This window comes from Ascidiella aspersa, chromosome 8, assembly GCF_963924565.1.
Source record: "Ascidiella aspersa chromosome 8, kaAscAspe10.2, whole genome shotgun sequence".
NCBI lineage: Eukaryota > Metazoa > Chordata > Ascidiacea > Phlebobranchia > Ascidiidae > Ascidiella > Ascidiella aspersa.
Window position 1 is genome coordinate 26,223,475 of NC_139454.1, and position 18,169 is coordinate 26,241,643.

At 37.7% G+C, this 18,169-nt stretch overlaps 1 protein-coding gene across 1 annotated transcript in view; it reads right to left on the reverse strand.

Moving 5' to 3' along the window:
- Positions 1-15,320: 15,320 nt before the first annotated feature.
- The window catches only part of LOC146137104 (gamma-1-syntrophin-like), a 31,617-nt gene continuing 28,768 nt past the window's right edge, over positions 15,321-18,169 (reverse strand). Inside the window, exons 10-12 of the mRNA XM_083395332.1 lie at positions 18,039-18,134; positions 17,337-17,447; positions 15,321-16,433 (exon numbers count right to left, since the gene is read on the reverse strand). Of these exons, the coding sequence (XP_083251458.1) occupies positions 16,290-16,433; positions 17,337-17,447; positions 18,039-18,134 (351 nt within the window). The 3' untranslated portion in view covers positions 15,321-16,289. The remainder of the gene's footprint in view (positions 16,434-17,336; positions 17,448-18,038; positions 18,135-18,169) is intronic.

Genomic DNA, 18,169 nt, shown 5'->3' on the forward strand with positions numbered 1-18,169 from the left:
AGCAATGAAACACTTGCCCTTACTCTCACCTTTTCGTGTAGTTTTGTAAAAAGGTTAGACTCTAAAAATAGTTGGATCCTTCTGTTATATCGGGGTTGTGAGTTCGAATCTCATCGTAGCCAAGTACTTTCTGGCGGCCAACGTCTTGCTTACGTACAAATCCTTGTTGACGGTGTAGCGCTATAAGTTAGCACATATATTGGCACAATCAGGTGTGCAATTATGATTAATTTTTACTGTTTCTTGTTCGATGCTAATATCACAATGTTATTTTAAAGTAAGGGGCTATTTACCCGGATAATAAAGCAATTTAAATCAATGCATAATCACCACTGGATGAATGTGTACCCGAGCAAGCCGGACAAATATCCAATCGCACTTTCTGAAGCTATTTACCCGGCAAACAAGGTAATTTACCAAAATTAGAAAATAAATTAAAAAAAACAAAACAAGACTTAGATTAATCGCTAATTGTCATTGGTGAAGTAAGCCGGGACAGTCCGGAATGACGTTGCGACAAATCACTTTTGCACGCCGGTAAAACAATGAGCGTTTTTCACCGAGCCACCCGTCATCTCATTGATGTATTCATACAAGGGTTTAGTTGCATATTTGTGCACAACAGCACGCGATAACCCCAGGTTTTCAAATGTTACTCGCTTTAGACGTATCTTTATGACGTAACTTTCTGACGTCATCTGTAAAAGTTTTATGTGTTCCAGTAAGAAATTATTCTACTTCGATCTCTGCTAATTTGTATTTATGTGGGCCGAGCGATCCGATCAACTAGTCACTTCCTTATATTGGTTTATGCGAGCGTTTAAAGCTTTAATATTCCATAATATGTATATTATATTGTTTAATGTTAAAGAAGCAAAAAAATTGTTACGTTTATTTATTCTTTAGCTCTACCTAGCGGTCGTTGAATTTTAAAACTAACTGTGTAACCCGGGTTAGTAATTAGCGAGGCTACAACGTAAAAATATATGGTGCGATTAATTTCTTTAAATATGGATTTGTCAAATGACAATCGCTTTTTAATTTGCTGAAATCTAGCTCGGGTATTTCCAAACGGCTCCTTGAAAGCCTGAATATATTTAAAAATTAAGTGCGGTTACCAGCATTAATTTAGGCGCGGCGCGAAATTCCAAGTTGATTGCGATCAGCTGATCGAGGAAAGCGCCGCTGGCTTTCTGGAAACGCCTTCACAAGGAAACTGGAGAGCTTCAAGTTGGACGTGGAAACAAGTTGCCGGTTTGAAGCAACTTTGTACATTTTGTTCGGGTGATCTCGTTTAATACGCCACTGGGGCGTACAACTATTACGAGGTACCAACTAGTGGCTGTCACGCGCGTAAATCTCGGCTGTGGGAGATAGGCTTTAGTTTTAACCTCTTTTGACGCAGGGAAACCGCTTGGGTCAAAGCAAGGTTCGGGCAGGGAACCTTGCTTGATCTTGGCGGTGCAACGTAGTTCTGGTGCCACGAGAAGGTTAGGGTGCGTTGTAGGTGGCCCATAGAAGAGCTCGTGGCACAATTTTGAATAAATAGGTTGCTTTTAGCTTCGCGTTACAAATAGTGGGATAAGCCGCCACCAAGTTGCCTAGGATGTCGTAGAAGTGTGGCGGTTTTAACTGAATAAGGACTTTCGTGCTAGATTCCGACGGTTGTGTTCACGGGCTTGTCTTGTGTCCGTGTAACGCAAGTCGATACAAACCGGTATTGGCACCAAACCTCGCGTAGGGCATAGGATCCCCGCCCCTGGCTTTAGCTCTAAATGCAGATTAAACGGCCATTTGTGTCATTTTGTTTGGGTAAGGGTGTTGAGAGTTAGAACGGTGCTGTGTGGATCTTTCTAGGGTGGCGCTGTTTAGCACCGTTCTTATAAAACCGTGTTAAAATCAAATAAATATTCTTTACACTTTTTCTCCTGGAGCTAATTGACCGTTCCCTAATCACTGTTTTTCAAGCTAGTCAGTGGGTTTAGCCCATTTGTAAAGTAATTGCTTGAGATTAGTGTAGGCCTTGTCCTGGCGTTTTGGCATAAATCTTCCCTTCCAATCCCTGTGACTAAGTAGCAAGAAGTGCCGGACAAGGCTAAACGCTTGAAAACCAGTTTGAATCTGAACGTTGTAGCTTTTATGAAACCTGCGCTTTGATTTAAACCAAATTTTGCCAATTAGGGTCCACGTTAAACGAGAGTCTTACTGCAAAGCTCTCGTTCGGTCAATAGCTCCATTTTCTTGTGTTTTATGATAAGGTAGTAAATAGCTAACAACTGCCCCACAGTCGCCTTAGACGTTGCCAAAGTTGCGAACATATTTCAAAAAATATTTGTTAATTTTTTATCGTTAATATTCGCAACTGGCCAATTCGCGTGACAGCCACGCCTTCTGTTGTAGACGTTTTGCACATTTATAACTTCTGATAAGCAGAAAGGGTCAGGATTGGTTCAGAGCCTTTTCACTATAACACTGCACTTTTACTGTAAGCACACTGCACAGCTCTGAACCTTTAGCGCATTAATCGGCAAGCACGTGTGTTTGGTAATTTGCATGTTTGGTTGAAATCCGCCATTCTGAAGATGAACTAAGAACTCATAACCATTAACGAACTCGGAATTGAATAACCGCGATGCGACGAGACGATGGAATCGGACCTAACTAAAGAACTGTGTGTTGTGTGTGCACTTAGTAAGTCTGCTACATACAAATAAACCCTAAAACAAACATTTGAGACAGTTTACACGCCTTGGTTTTGCCGAGTATAAAAGAGTAAGGAAGTTGTAGCAAAAACAATTATGTTATTGGGTGAAGGTCTAACGATTCCTAGAAAAATCTCAATCTTTTGTCGCTTCAGGTTTTTTTGTCGCTTCAGGTTTTTTTGTCGCTTCAGGTTTTTTGTCATTTCAAAGTTCAAATGGTAAGTTTTGGCCGCTTTGTTTTTGCAGGTGATTACAAATCCACAAACCCACACACAAACAGAACAATTATGAAAATAAGGAACATTAAGGTGTAGTCTTAGAGAACAAGGGCGTAGGTTTAGGCTCGCCAATACACTCCTAGCTTTAAACAGTTTTTAACTATTTGTTTTTGTACTTTTCATGTAAACGACGTCACTGGAAGTATTCGATGACGTCGTCATGACGACATTGTGCACGGACAAGTCATTACGTCATCAAACTGTCACGGGCAAAATGGACAGTTTAAGATCACCCATCGTCATCTGCCATCTTATAGCGTATACCTTTTCCATGTGAAGCTTTATGTTGTAATTCTGAACTTCAGTAAAAGTTGATTACTGTCTGTAAAAATTATAATATTGTGTTTTAACTGTAATTGCGGTGCAGGTTTTTCGTATATTGAATTTTATGATCAACATTTGTGATTTTGTTTCAATTAGGAAAAATTACACCAGAGTTCACAATAATGCCTTAATTTATGTAAATTAAGAAGAAAGTCTTAATGTTTTTTTAATTTTCGACTTAAAACTTTTTGCGGTTAATTCGCACGTTTTAGAATCACCTTTAAACTAAATTACATAAGAGGCAGTTGAAAGCAAAAAAGCCGTAAGATTCTGAAGGTAATTTTTGTATAAACTAAATTTCAAATTTGTTCACTCGAAATAATAAACTTAACCTGTAAGAAGTTTGAAAGACACCAGTCGAAATTTAAAGAAATAATAAAAAATCGATTTATTTGTGAAACAAACATTTTTTTACACAAAATCTTATAGTGAAAATTTAACTTTAAACATTTTTAATTATACTACGGCTATATGCTGACAAAACAACGTAAACTAAGTGCTCGCTTGGTAGGATTTGATATTGTCGGTTGAAATTCAAGTAAACTTTGCTACTCACCATAATAAATTCTAAATTATTGCGCCTTGTACAGATTTATTGTGACTTTGTATTAAAATAATTTACATGGCAGAATACAAAGGCAAATCGAATGCTTTGCCTTTCTATCGTTATTTCCAAATTGTTCCAAAGGAGAAGGTTAGTAGGTGAATATTGAACGGTTGCAAAAAACCAGATAAAGCATAACAAAAGAGGAAGCCTTATTAAAACGTAAATTCTAGCTTTGATTAGACATACACATCTGCTTTAAAGGTGGCATCTTATCGAAAAAAATGCAACGAAACATATATTTAGGTGAAAGCGCACAATCGACCTATTATGGACTTGCAGTCCAGAAACATATTTCTGCGTTTGTAGGTTTTCCGTTGGATGTGAAACGGTTGTTAAAAACGAATGCGCAGTATTAACTAAAACTGTCTCAGTGAAAATAAGTGTGTAGGCTAGATCGTCGCAACCTTAAATTGACCAATGCCTAAAAAACATTTAATAGGTTGAAAAAATGCTAAAAAGAAAAATGTTTGACGCTATTATTATGTTTTGTTCTCGGCAAATTCGGTCTACGGAAGAATTAGTTTTGAAGAACAATATAGTAGACTACTTGCCTTTAAAAAAGTCTCCGCCAATTAATGTAGCCTTGAAGAAACATTTTGGAACAAGATAATTTTTGCAAAGTTTTCTAAAAATAGATTTCCATCTTGCAAATAGATGGTTTCACAAACTACCTAGTGGTCATGTGCTTGAATAGTTAAAAAATCAGATGTTTACCGGATTTCTGCACTTTTTTCTAGAAAAGGATTTTTTGCATTGGTAGTTTTAATGCGTCGTTGGTTATGTTTCTGTGTAATTAAAAAAAACGAACATTTTATTTAAAATATTAAAAACAAAAACTGAATAACAGAATAATGCTGGATCACAGAGATCGTTCAGCAGTGTAAGAATTGAGAATAAACGTATTTAAACGTATAGGCGAGCTTGTTATATCAGTCATCGTCTTAGAGTTATATTATTCATGACATATAGATTAAAAAAAGAGTTACTATTTTATTATACCAACTAATAACCATAAAGAAGCAAAAACTTTACCATCATACGCAAAGCATATTTGTTTCAAAGATCGGGTTTTAATTTAACCAGAGTTTTACAGGAGACGAATAAAAAAATCGGACGTTTTTTTAAATTCAGGATGAATCAAATTTCTGTTTAACGTGAAAATAAAACTCGTTTTCGAACAAAGAAAAACGCAGTTCCCTCCAACGAAGGCACAATCCAAGTGACAGAAATGAAGTTGGCCACGAACGAAAGCGCCGGGTTCGAATCCCGCCTCGTCGAGAAGTTTCTAATGCCGCCTTTGCTCGTTCTGTCCAGCTACTTGCTCATATGCTCGCTCGTCTACCAGTTCATGCAAGTTCGCTCAAGTCAGGCCACTTCTGCAAAGCTCAAGTGGAGCGACCGCTTTTGCACGCTTGCAACTGCTTCGCTAATGATCCTAGCTTGTGTACAACCAAGTGAGATCTACGCGAGCAGCCACATCAACGCTCTGTGTAACCTTTACTTCCCCTTGGTCGCTTTCTTGTGCCATTTCAGCCGAACTTGCATCCAACTTGTGTTCTGGTGCCGCCAGAGAATGCTCTTCGCCAACCCCGCGCTAAGATTCAGCCCCGCAATGTTGACAAGTGCAAAGATAGTTCGTGCCGCTGTTGTATCACTAATGATCGCCCATCCCGTCTTCAGCTTGGTCTTTACGGTTTTCTTCGTCAAGAAACAGGCGTCGGCCGGAGGTTGCGAAATGATGCACCAGCAACTAAACGTGGTGATTAGTGTTTCATTTGCGGTTGACTTTATACATAGGCTTCTTGTAACTTGCCTCACATTGGCACCTCTCATGAAACTGAAGTCAAGAGCAAAAAACGATACGAAACAGCGAATAATATCCACCGTAAATCACACTTACATCTGCATGATAACAGCTATGATTTCTGATATTATTTTAATTTCGCTCGCCGCCAAAAATTTCGCAATTCTGCAAAGGTCAGCTTTATCGCTACTGATGAGTTATTCCAACATCTGTAACTTCATAACAATGTTGTTAACGTTTAAAAACTCCAGCACGCGCTTTCTTCCTTGTCATTTTACTGATTATAACGAAAGCCCGAATTTGGGCTTCGTTACTTTTTTTACCACGACTGATGTTTAAGGTTTTCCCTCTTTCTCGCTTTCTTGTGTTTAGGGCTTTAATCATTTTTACTTTAACGTTTACACTTAAAAGTGTTTTTCAGTCACTTTTGCAACATTTTATTTTGGGGCACCCTTGTAACGGCTTAGTTTGATCAGTGTATCAACTGCATTGCTGCTTTGCCGAAGCCCGCACCTTTCTTGGACTAAAACGATGGAATTGACACCAGTCAACTGAGTTTAACTCGGGTTGTGTTAACCGACTCCGTCGTTCCGGAGAACACACTAGATATTGTCCCCACTTTTGTAGCAATTGATTATGTGACACCCTTTGTTGCTGTTTGATCTGCTTGTACTGTTTTAATTGTATTGCTGTTTCGTAAGCCGTGGCGGTATCAAACAACTTTAAAAGCAAACCACTAGAAATATATGATCACTTCTGGACTGTCACGCCAAAATTGGTCCGACCGGATCGAACAGATTTGTCTAGGGTTAGGGTTAGGCCGGACCAGTTTTGGCCTAGCCGGACCTGTTTTAGCGGCTGTTCCAACCTCAAAATTGATCCGACAGGATCAGTTTGGGCCCCGTACCAAATTTCGCGCTACAGGACCACTTTAGAATGAAACCAACTTTATAACAGTTTGATTTACTTAATATAGTGCAGCATTGGCAACCCATGGGCCTTTGCTTGTGTAGCGCGGTTAATGAAGTTCATTTTGGAGCATAATGGTTGGATGTAGTAGTAAGCCGTACCGTACTGAATGTGAAAGCCCATACAGAAGTATAGGTATTATTTTGAACGTTTTGAATAACTCTTTTTCAAGGTTGAAAATGAATAAAATTTGTTCGAAACGTTCAAAATATACTTAATTCTGTATGGGCTTTGATATTCTTTATACGTAAAGTTCATTTTATATTTTGCTTAAGAAATCCCAGCGCACACTTTAATAGTAAATTATCACATAAAAGTGTTTTTCAGTCAGTTTTGCGTCATTTTATTCTTAGGGCACCCTTGCAACGGTTTGATTTGCTTAGTGTATCACCTGCATTGCTGTTTCGCCAAAGCCCAAATCTTTCTTAAACTGGAAAGATTTAATAGTTTCCATTTAACTGAATTTAACTCTGATTCCCATTTTTAGCCGTTACGATGAAAAACCAATGATATCAGCCAAATGATATCAGTGTGTTTTGAAAGTATGCGCAGGAAACAGTAAAATGAAATGACTTTAAAACGTCTGATCAAAAATCATGTTTTTTGCTGTAATACACTCGGCATAAGCTTAAATGTCGCATTTCTACCTTTTGTGGAAAATATTTTTATGTAGACCAATCATAGCGTATTTCCATTAAAATTGTGTAAATGAGCCTTGGAATCCACATAGTTATATACACTGGTGGGATTCAGCTGGTTCGCACCGATTCTATAGAACCGTCTCGCGAAATTTTATGAGATCAGCCACCGGTTAACATTACTGGCTATACTGTCAATCGATTTTTGCATCTTATTCCATGCATTGATTTTGAAGGTCCAAGTATCTTACGTGTTTATTTTTTTAAAAATGTGCAATGGTCAAGTTTGCAAGTAACAGTTTATGCATTGTGTAATGTGTTTTATATTTGTAGTATTTTTCCTTTTGTAATTGTTTGTTTAAAAATTTAATTGTTGCGTCATAAATGCAAGTCATGAGACGACTGTTGCTTTTTAGTGTTGCTGTTAGCACTTAGCAGTGATGGGATTCAGACGGTTCGCAGTTCGCTACATTCCCTGCAACTTAGAGCTGTGCATCCTGTTCTTGTAACTACTTTAATTATTTCCCAGAAAATATGACTTTGCAAGCCTAAAGCTAGAACAACGGACTAGCTTGCGGTGAGGTTCGAACTCACGACCTCGGTCAGACCGGGACCGTCAATCTTCGTTAGTCAGCTAATTTTAGTAACAACCTTTTGTGTCTGGTACGAGGTACATTTTTGTACATATTAAGAAATTACAGACATATTTTAAGTTCGACAATCACTATGGACGTAATTTATCCTTCTAGAAGTACTAGGAGCTAGGAGATATGGCTTAAAAAACATTTTTGTTTTGGTTCACCTACAGCTATTTAATACCATGTCAGTCATATTGCAACCCTTTTTACGCGATGAACAAAACATCTTGGCATGCGGAATGCAGGGATGTTTTCTGTGTTTTACTTCTCAACAATGAATTTATCGACTGACAACCACAAAGCAAAAAAACAGCTCAGGATTTTGTACAATAGAGGCGATGAAAGAAGTTTTAAATAAGTCCTATACATACTCACGTCCCCTTATGCAAATACAAAAAATGCAAATACAAAAATGAATAATTATGTAGAGCAATGGTCGGCAAACTTTTTTTGTCGCGGCCCAAAGCCTTTTCAGAGCTATTGAAGGCCCAATACGTAAAACCACTATGAAAAAGTGGCGGATTCGGGATATTTGACTTTTAGGTCAAATATAATACTGCGCCTTGGTGCCCAAAACACTGGCACGTCATAATGTAAAACATAATATAAAACGAAGAATATACTCGAGAAGCGCAAAATTTTTTTCAATTAATTATATAGTTGGACAGGCTCCCACATTTGGCACGTGGGCCTTTCTAAGCTGAGTCAATGTAAAAATTATCTGCCACACCAACTTAAAAAGAAAGTGCTATGCACGCACGACTATTACGCGGCCCACAAATACATTATAAAACTAAGCAATTCAAAAGTGACTCACGGGCCACTAAAATTGGCTCTGCGGCCCTTTTTTTGGCCGACTTTGCCTGAAACTTTTTTACAAACCTAAAAAAAAAAAAAAAAAAAATCACAAATTTAGAAAGAAACCAAAAGCAAGCTTTCGCATTTATGTTTTCAAATTTTTTTTTAAAAACATATCTGTGTAATTAGTTTTTTCCTCTAGACCACCAGTATATAACAATGAAAAATAATATATATACTTCTCCTCGAAATTGAACCTAACTTGCGTTATAAAAAAAAAAAAAAAACTCAGCGTCGTCGCTTACGTGAAACGTTGTCATTTTAATAATAATATTTTAACGAGAACCAACCAACAAACTGAAGTTTAAACGCAGATTACTTGTTAACGAAAAACAAATTTTTAGTCGCTTCTTGGAGGCCCGACAATAAAAAGTAAACGAGTTTGAATTTGTACAGTCGCGATATCGTAGCTGCTGAGGTTTATCCGAGGCGCGATTATTACTAGTTAAAATAAAATAAAGAAAAGATAAAAATAAGTTATTATACGGCCCATTAATTAACGAATAAAATAGTGTTATATGCCCATTACATTGAAGACTTCAAAAGTAACGTTTTAAAGTAAAATTCAAAGTGTTTGTTTCAACTTTTTAGTCAACCGGCCTAATTTGCTTCAAACTATAAAAGCGGCTTCTGCAAATATATAAATGTGAAAAACAAAAGAAACGAAATAAACAACTTTGAATTCTCACGGTCTGGTTTCTCTTGCTGAGAAACTAAGCTCTTCGTCGCCAACCAACAAACGAAAGTTTAATCGAGGATTACTTAAAACGAAATCTAAGGTTTAAAGATGTCTTCTTCAAGATTGGCGAAGTGCTGCTTGACGTTTACGCCAAATCGTCAAGCCCTAAGCCTTGGGTGAGCTTGTCCCATAAGCAACTTCGAGCTTGGTTTGAACTTCTATGGGCGGTTGGAAGAAGACTGCTCGTAAGTCAAGTGTCATTATAGTTAGTTGGTTGCAAGTTGATTGTTGTTGTTAATTACTACTCTATAGGAACGAGTAGAAATCACTGAAAATAAACGAACAACGTCTTTTTCTACATGTGTCAGAATACTACTATACTAAAGTTACAAACATCGCGCCTACCGGTAACAACTCACCAAAAAACTCGGCTAAAAATACTTCTATCTTCGCGAAAACGAAATTAAATTAAAAAAAGTTACAACAAATATATTAGAAAAATAAAATTTTTTTTATACAAAAAAAAAAAATTTTTAGTCAGCCGAAATATTGGCAGTTTGTCCAAACGCACTTGGAGAAACCGCAAATTATCATTTATTCATTCTGAAGTCATTTTCACAAAAACAGTAGCGTTTGTGGATTCTAAAGATTGGTTGATAAAGTACTTTCATAAGTTGGATTTCAAAATCAACAATTTTCCCAAAACGACTTCTAAATAACAGATTGACGACATGAAGCTTATCGCAGCCTACAAATAGTTATAGGAACGAGATTTGTCTGTTTGATATAACGCTCGACTATTTATTATAGCGCATTTCACATCACCAGTATTCCCTATTTTATAACATAGGGCTAAATCGGCAAAATTGGCCAATTTCGACGCTCATATACCAGCGATTTTTTTCGAATATTTTTCGAACTGCTCCGATTGTGCTGAAATTTTCACACAAGATGCGCTAGGACAATATGAATCCAACGGTGATACTTATATAGTCCAATTCTTTATAATTAACGAGAAAATGGACATTTTTTATAAAAGTTATCCAAAAATACGCGATTTTTGGCATTTTTTAAAAATCGACCTTCTCCGATTTGAGTGAAACTTTGTGTGTAGATGCGCCTTGGGCGTAGAAACAACATGGTAAAGTTTCAGTCCCCTAACACCTAAAATAAAGCTAAAAATCGACTTTGAAGATTTTTTGATTTTTTTTTTCCATTTTGCGAATTTTTGAAAAAAAATCCCCAGGGATTTCCCCGAAAAAAATCCCGCGGAACCTTTTTCCAATATTTATCGGTTGTTAATTTTATTTATTATTCATTCTGACAAGTCAGATTTTCTTCTGCGTGCAGATTAATTCACCGCCAAAATTTGATGCTAGCAAGCAACAATTGACAGTAAGCACTTAACCCAGTTGCCAAATACATTCCCATCTAGTGAAGCTCTTAACGGGAGCAATTTGCTGCGCCCAAAAGCCACAAGACGGGTGTTATTAGCTTGTTGTAATGCAAAACCTCTATGTTAAATTAAGGTTATAAACTGTAAGAAAAAACTTTCGTTTGTTGGTCGAAAGTGGAGCAAAAATTAACGTTCTGCTTTAATGAGTTTGGTAAATTGTGATTAATTTATTAAAGCAAACCATTTGAAAAATTCAAGCCAAGATAGTTACAAAACAAATCTCAACATACATTTTAGTTACCTGCCGTTTGTTGCAAAACAAAGTGCGTTTTTTCAATTGACTAAAGACCGTAAAATTATTTTTTTTCTTCGTCTGCTGAACTTAGCTGATAGAATGTAAGTTGTAGTAATCGTTTTGGCTCGATTCTTCCAACTGAAGAAAAGGGCCGGAAATACCACAACACGGTTAGTGATGGTCTGAGCCAAGCCCTTTATTAAACCTGTCTCTACCAGGGAACAGGTGCCACCACGAAGTTAGGGTCCGAATTGTTAAGCGGAGTAGGGGATTTTTGTTGTTGAAAAATAGCCAACGTTTCGTGCAATTCGCAAATCTAGATATGTTTTTGTACCGAATAAGAAGTTATCTAAATGTAAAAAACGCGTTTGTATTATCTCTATACAATAGCGACAGTCTACATTTTTTCAAATTAAAGGTTAAAAACACTAAAAAATGAACAGGCAGTCAGAAACAGTCTCTGTTTTCTTCAAATAGTTTAGACGGTAATTCCAAGTTTCATCATTCTACTTTTTTTTTGTTTTTTTGCTTAAAGAAAGCAAGAGTAAAGTAAAAGGGGTAGTGGTTTGTCTTCCCATTGGCCAAAAAGGAGGCCGGGAATGTCTGAAGGTCAGTAATGGTTCAGGCCCTCTTCAGGACAACCATTCCCAAAGGGATATGGTGCCGCCACAGGGAGGTAGGGTCCGAGTTATAACTGCGCACTGGCAGAAGGTCAACTTTTCGCCTTTTTGTTTTGGTGTAGGTAGAAGGTAAGTGCCAGTATTGGTAATAATTTTAGTTTACAGTTTCACAACTAGTATGTTCTGTTAGGTTTGTTTAGTAGGTAGGTATAAGAGGTAAATGTTTAAACCTTTTGTTTGTGGTGGAGGTGGTACAATTTTGACAGCTCGTTTTGTTACTGTAAAATAAAAGTGTTAGGATTTAAGACCAGCGCCCTTTTTTCACAAGACCATTGTTTTTTATAAGTTTAATCACTTTTACCTCGTAATTTCAATAAATGCTTTATTATATAATTGCTATTTACAAATACCGCCGACGGTTTTAATAACGGTGTTAACAACGGAAATTACCCGGAAATTAATAACACAGTGAAGCTCTAATTGTGTATTATATGCGCGAAGCACGAAAAATTTTGGGTTTACATATAGTTAAAGTTGGCCAAAAATATAGATCGACAGGTACTCAGGACCATATTTGGCACGTGGGTCTGAACCTCGCTGTGAAAATATAAAAGTTCTAAACCACATGTAGTTTTAAAACAAAGTGCAATAAATGTACGGCTATCACGCGGCCCACAACTTCATGATAACACTAAGCTGTTCAAAAGTAACTCGCGGCCCACTAAAAATGGCTCTGCGGCCCACATTTGGGCCGCGGCCCACAGTTTGCCGACCACTGATGTAAAGAAACGACGCGTGTCTGTTTGTGCTTGTAATTATAGCGTTGCAGCCTGGTAAAGGGTTAAATCGCAGTCGCTCTTGTGCTATATGATGTCACGCTACTGCTGGATAAAAAACGGCAGTCAACGATGCACTCCTGGATCTTGTGATGCCCGGTTTTTATTTGATGTTAAGGATGAATAATCGAAATAAATACGTTTATTGATTCTTTAACGCCATCTGGCGGTCGTTTTATTTTCTTAAATACGGATTGGATACACAAGATTCGCTTTTTAATATGCTCGATTTTTTCTTGGTTATTTCCAAACAAAAATTCCAAAAGTGCGGCGCGAAATTCCAAGTTGATTGCGATCAGCCGATCGAGGAATGCGCCGCTGACTTTCTGGAAACGCCTTCACAAGGAAACTGGAGAGCTTCAAGTTGGACGTGGCGAGCACGTTGTCGGTTTGGAGCAACTTTGTACATTTTGTTTGGATGATCTCGTTTATACGCCACTGGGGCGTACAACTATTATGAGGTGCTGTAACAACTAGTGGCTGTCACGCGCGTCAATCTCGGCTGTGGGAGATAGGCTTTAGTATAACATCTTTTGACCCCGGGAAACCGCTTGGGTCAAAGCAAGGTTCGGGCAGGGAACCTTGCTTGATCTTGGCGGTGCAACGTAGTTCTGGTGCCACGAGAAGGTTAGGGTGCGTAGTAGGTGGCCCATAGAAGAGCTCGTGGCACCATTTTGAATAAATAGTTTGCATTTAGCTTCGCGTTACAAATAGTGGGATAAGCCGTCACCAAGTTGCGTAGGATGTCGTAGAAGTGTGGCGGTTTCAACTAAATAGGGACTTTCGTGCTAGATTCCGACGGTTGTGTTCACGGGCTTGTCTTGTGTCCGTGTAACGCAAGTCAATACAAACCGGTATTGGCACCAAACCTCTTTTGTCGCTTCAGGTTTTTTGTCGCTTCAGGTTTTTTGTCGCTTCAGGTTTTTTGTCGCTTCAGGTTTTTTTGTCGCTTCAGGTTTTTTGTCGCTTCAGGTTTTTTTGTCGCTTCAGGTTTTTTGTGGCTTCAGTTTTTTTTTCTAATGGGTAAGTTTTACCGCCTTATATTTGTAAAATACACAACAGAACACTAGGACCTAGATCCGATGAATTTATGTAATTTTTCCCGTAGTTTGTCTGAACAGGCTCACCACTCTAATAGGCCATGGATCCTCGATGTTATTTAACCATTTTTTTTTGTATTTACATGTAAATTACGTCACGGGACAAACAGATGACGTCATTGCCAACATATTTTTTTCGCCGAGTGAACACAACAATCATCTCCGATCTTGTTGCATCAGTGTTACGTCACAACATGCTGATTATATCCGAGTGCGGTCGTTAGTACTCGTTACGTCACAATTCAATTTAAACCAGTTTAAAGCGGTTCTAACAGGTCTCCGATGAAAAGTCCGGTAAATTTCCTACAAAAAATGAATTTCTTAAAATTTGTCAAAAAATCGAAAAAACATCAAGGCTGTAGCCTTGCCAAATTTTTAAATTTGACCCAAAAACTATTTTGCTTTTTATTTCTTTAAATTGTGGATTAAACCAGTTTAAGGCGGTTCTATCAGGTTCCTCTTGTTTTAATTGTAACACTTAAACCAAATATTTTTGTCGTAAAACTCTCTAAGAACCGATTTGTCTAGTTTCAAAATAATCACAATATGATTTTCCGAATAATTCCATATTAAGCGCAAAACGTTCGAATGTTCATCAAAAATGATTTCAAAACAAATCTTTAAATATCATGACGTCATTACGTCAGGCCGTGCTTTATGATAAAACAATGCTTTCGTAAAATTAACATTTTTGGACAGTATTTCCTAAACGCGATTTTATGCGTCAATAAACACTACGCTGTGACGTAATAATAGTGCAACATAGCGAGAAGTTGCTTGAGGTGATGATCTTCGAACGCCGGCTTTAATGACGTCATTGACATGAAAATAGAAAAAGGTTAAATGTTAATTATCAAGGTTGGAGCGAATGCATTGGTGAGACCGAACCTAACTGCGCTTGATGTTTGATTTCAAATTGCTTGCCTGAAGTTTTCGGGCGAATCACTTGACAAGCCGGTTCACAAATACACACACAATGACGTAATAATGTGACGCTATAAAAGAAGTAAGATAAAGAACCTGTGTAAGAGTAGAATTTATATGAAAAACGAAAGTTCGGCGCGCGAATCGATAAATTGCAGCTATTTGGTTAAAAATGCAATTTTAGATATATATTTCGAGAAGGACGTGACGCATTAAGCAGAGATAAAAGCAAAACAAAGAAAAATGGCGAATTTATTAAGAAAATCGGGCTTGGCTTAAGCCATTTAGTAAAATATTTTCTAAAATAAATAGCTTTGATATTCTTATTATGTCTTACTAAAACCTCCAACCATTGTGCTCCAAAATTGCAAGATCAAAATGGGGGGTGTATAACAGTTATATAAGTTGATTGTGATTGTCCGCCCTATTTTAGTCACGTGATTAGGTGGAATACAGGGTCATGAACTTTACTTAACTGAATAAATTCTGTGTGTTATTCTATTTTCTTTTTACAACTTTCAAATTTTTGCTGACAACTTTTGTGCTGAAGCCCAGAACCAAAGCTGTATAATTATTTATGTAGACATTATTTTTTACGCGGAATTTAGTTCTTCAAATTTTGTTTAAAAACTATTTGAGAAAAGCACACGAGTTTCGTTGGATGCCATTTATTCCGACCAGCCATTTTCGCCAAACACTAAAAAATCGCTACAAAACACAGCAACATCGACCTCCAGCGGCTGAAATATACACCGAAAAAGACCGCAAGTGGGCGCACGTGTGCAAGCAAAAGCGACAAAAACACTCGGGAAGGTAGTTTAAGTATTTGGAGGAAGAATTGACCAAGTGAAGCAGCTCCGAGGTTTACTTGGTCACGTGATAGTCGTCGCATTGTTTGCGGGGATGACGTCACAAAGGAGGTCGGTAAAATCATTAAAAGCAGCACCTATGGGGGGTAAAACTGGTGATGACGTAACAAGGGATAGTGCAATTATCGACGTCATCACATTCGCGTGGGTTTGTTGACTTACAATGGTGAACACGTGGCATTCTGACGTCACAGAGACACACAGTAGAAGTTAAAAGTTCAGGAAATGCAAAACAGTTGCGGGTTGGAGAGAAACGACATCGTTGTTTTATTGAAGAAAAGTTAAACGAGTTTACTCGGAATTCGATTTTCACTTGTCCGATAAATTTTACTATTTTTGCTCAACTCTTGCCAAGCTGGAATGTAAATGATTGGGTTTGTGACGAAACAATAAAATGCAACAAATGTCAGAGGCGCTTGATTGTTGACGTCAAGATATTGTTAAGCGTATGACGTAAGGAAAGAAACACCAAAACACAATCACTGATATGAAATAATCTTCGCTTATTTTTTTATGACGTAACAATACCAAGAATGTATGACATTGTGGAGATGAATAAATGCGACAAATCAAGTATCGGCGAAAATATGTCTAATTAAGTAATGATTGATGACGTCATATAGTATGCAACAAGCGATTTTGCGACAAATTAAAGCTAAAGTGTAAAAACGATTGAACAACGACTGAATCACCTTAACAATTACGTCACAATGACAGACAATACGTCACACATGGTTTTGGTGGTGACGTCATCATGATGATTGCGTGTGCGGGGCGAGGGGGGTTCCCCTTGCGCTGAGCTTCTCCAGGAATGTCGGGTCGACCAATGAGAGCTTGGCAGCGAGGAAGGAGTGGACGCAGAAGAGGAGAGAGTGGGAGGAGGAGCAGGAGAAGCTCTGCGGGGTCAAACACAGGTCAGAGGTCAGACATGGGTCAGTTGGAATGCAGGTCATTTATCGAAACTTGCGACTAATGCGCTTCATAGCCACAATGATCAGCATTAAACAGGCAGATGTTAATAGAAACACAATTAGTACAAAGAGGCGCTTAAATGTGAAACCCGATTATTATGCAAAAGTTTACTGTGGCTTTACTCAGCTAAACGTCAGTTTTAGCAAATTAATTATGTAAGCCAACATATATAGCATATCAAAGTTGTTTAATTTTTTGTTTGTTGGAGAGCCCCACTAGATATTTGAGCCTTATTGGCGGCAATAAATTAAATAATCTGAGGGTATTTTTACCAATCTAGCAACACGCTTATAGTGAAACACCAACCAAGATCGCAACTTAAAACTAATGTGTCTGACCGATCACTGGGATGAGCTTAGTTTAAAAACTTAGAACACGTTGGTTGGAATTAAAAAACAGCGTTTTTAAGCGATGGTGAGGGATTCCATTAGAAGCCTACACCATGACTGTGGTCGAAGCATCAATTAATATAAGTGTTTCAAAAAGACAATATACAGATGTATTTCATTTAGAAAAATCATACAATTGCTGGCATGTATTTTATTCTATACCTATCTTTTAAGATCATTGCTCTAAGATTATCAATTAGAAATCATATATATATTATATTTATATTACTGCCAAGTTGCCATATATTCACCGAAGAAGACTAGCCGTGGTATAAGACAGCCCAGGTATATAGGTATTTCATGGCCCACATAAGTAACGAAGACAAATATTTTGAATTCAATTGTATGGCTAAGTTAAAAAAATAGAAAATTTTCTGCAAATGCTTCGTCATTAATTGGCAACCAGACGATTTTTACTGCTACCTCTAGATGTCGCACCTGTATCTCGAGCTGGTTGGTCGCTCGGTTCTGGAAAGTGAAGGTGATGAGCGACTTGCCGTCATCCGCCGAACCTTTTAACTGCGAGAACTTGTATTCCCACAACGAATCCTGTGAATTAATGCGACATGAAAAGCTGTTACTTTGTAGCAGTGGCTTATGGAAGGCGAACAACGTAAGTTTTTTCTCGCTCGTGCCTAAAGAAATTGTTGCTAACGTTTCTGAGATGGGCGAAAAAAAGTTGAAACTTACAAATTTTATCGCCCAAATTAAAACGGCCATTAATATGTTTTTGCTACCAGGCATAATATACTAAAAACAAGTTATTCTGGTATTAATTTACAAATATATAGCCGAAGAATTTATGCTATACATCAACGCCTTATAAGTCAAACCTACCCAGCAATTTACAAAATTTTAACCCAATTACTGGCATGAATCATCAAAACGATTTCATATGCGCATGACAATGGTTTAAAAACTATTTGCAAGGATTTCATTGCCACAATTAAAAGACCGAAAATCTACTTTTGTGCTGTTCCATTGTCACCGTGTGTCGTGATAACAATTTTAAGATGCCATACATTGGTATTTTTGCAAAATTCGCCAAATATAAGCGCATTTAGATTTACAGATAAAGCAACAAATGAACATCAAAAGGTAATGACATCACAGAGAAGTTACTTATGACGCAATAATCACCTTTGTTTCGGCGTCGACCATCTTGAATCCGTGGTTGAAGTGAACGACGAACTCGCAAGGTTTTCCCTCCACCGTTCCGCATGAGTAGCTCTGCGTCTAAACAAACTCATGGTTAGAAGGGGGCGTGGTTT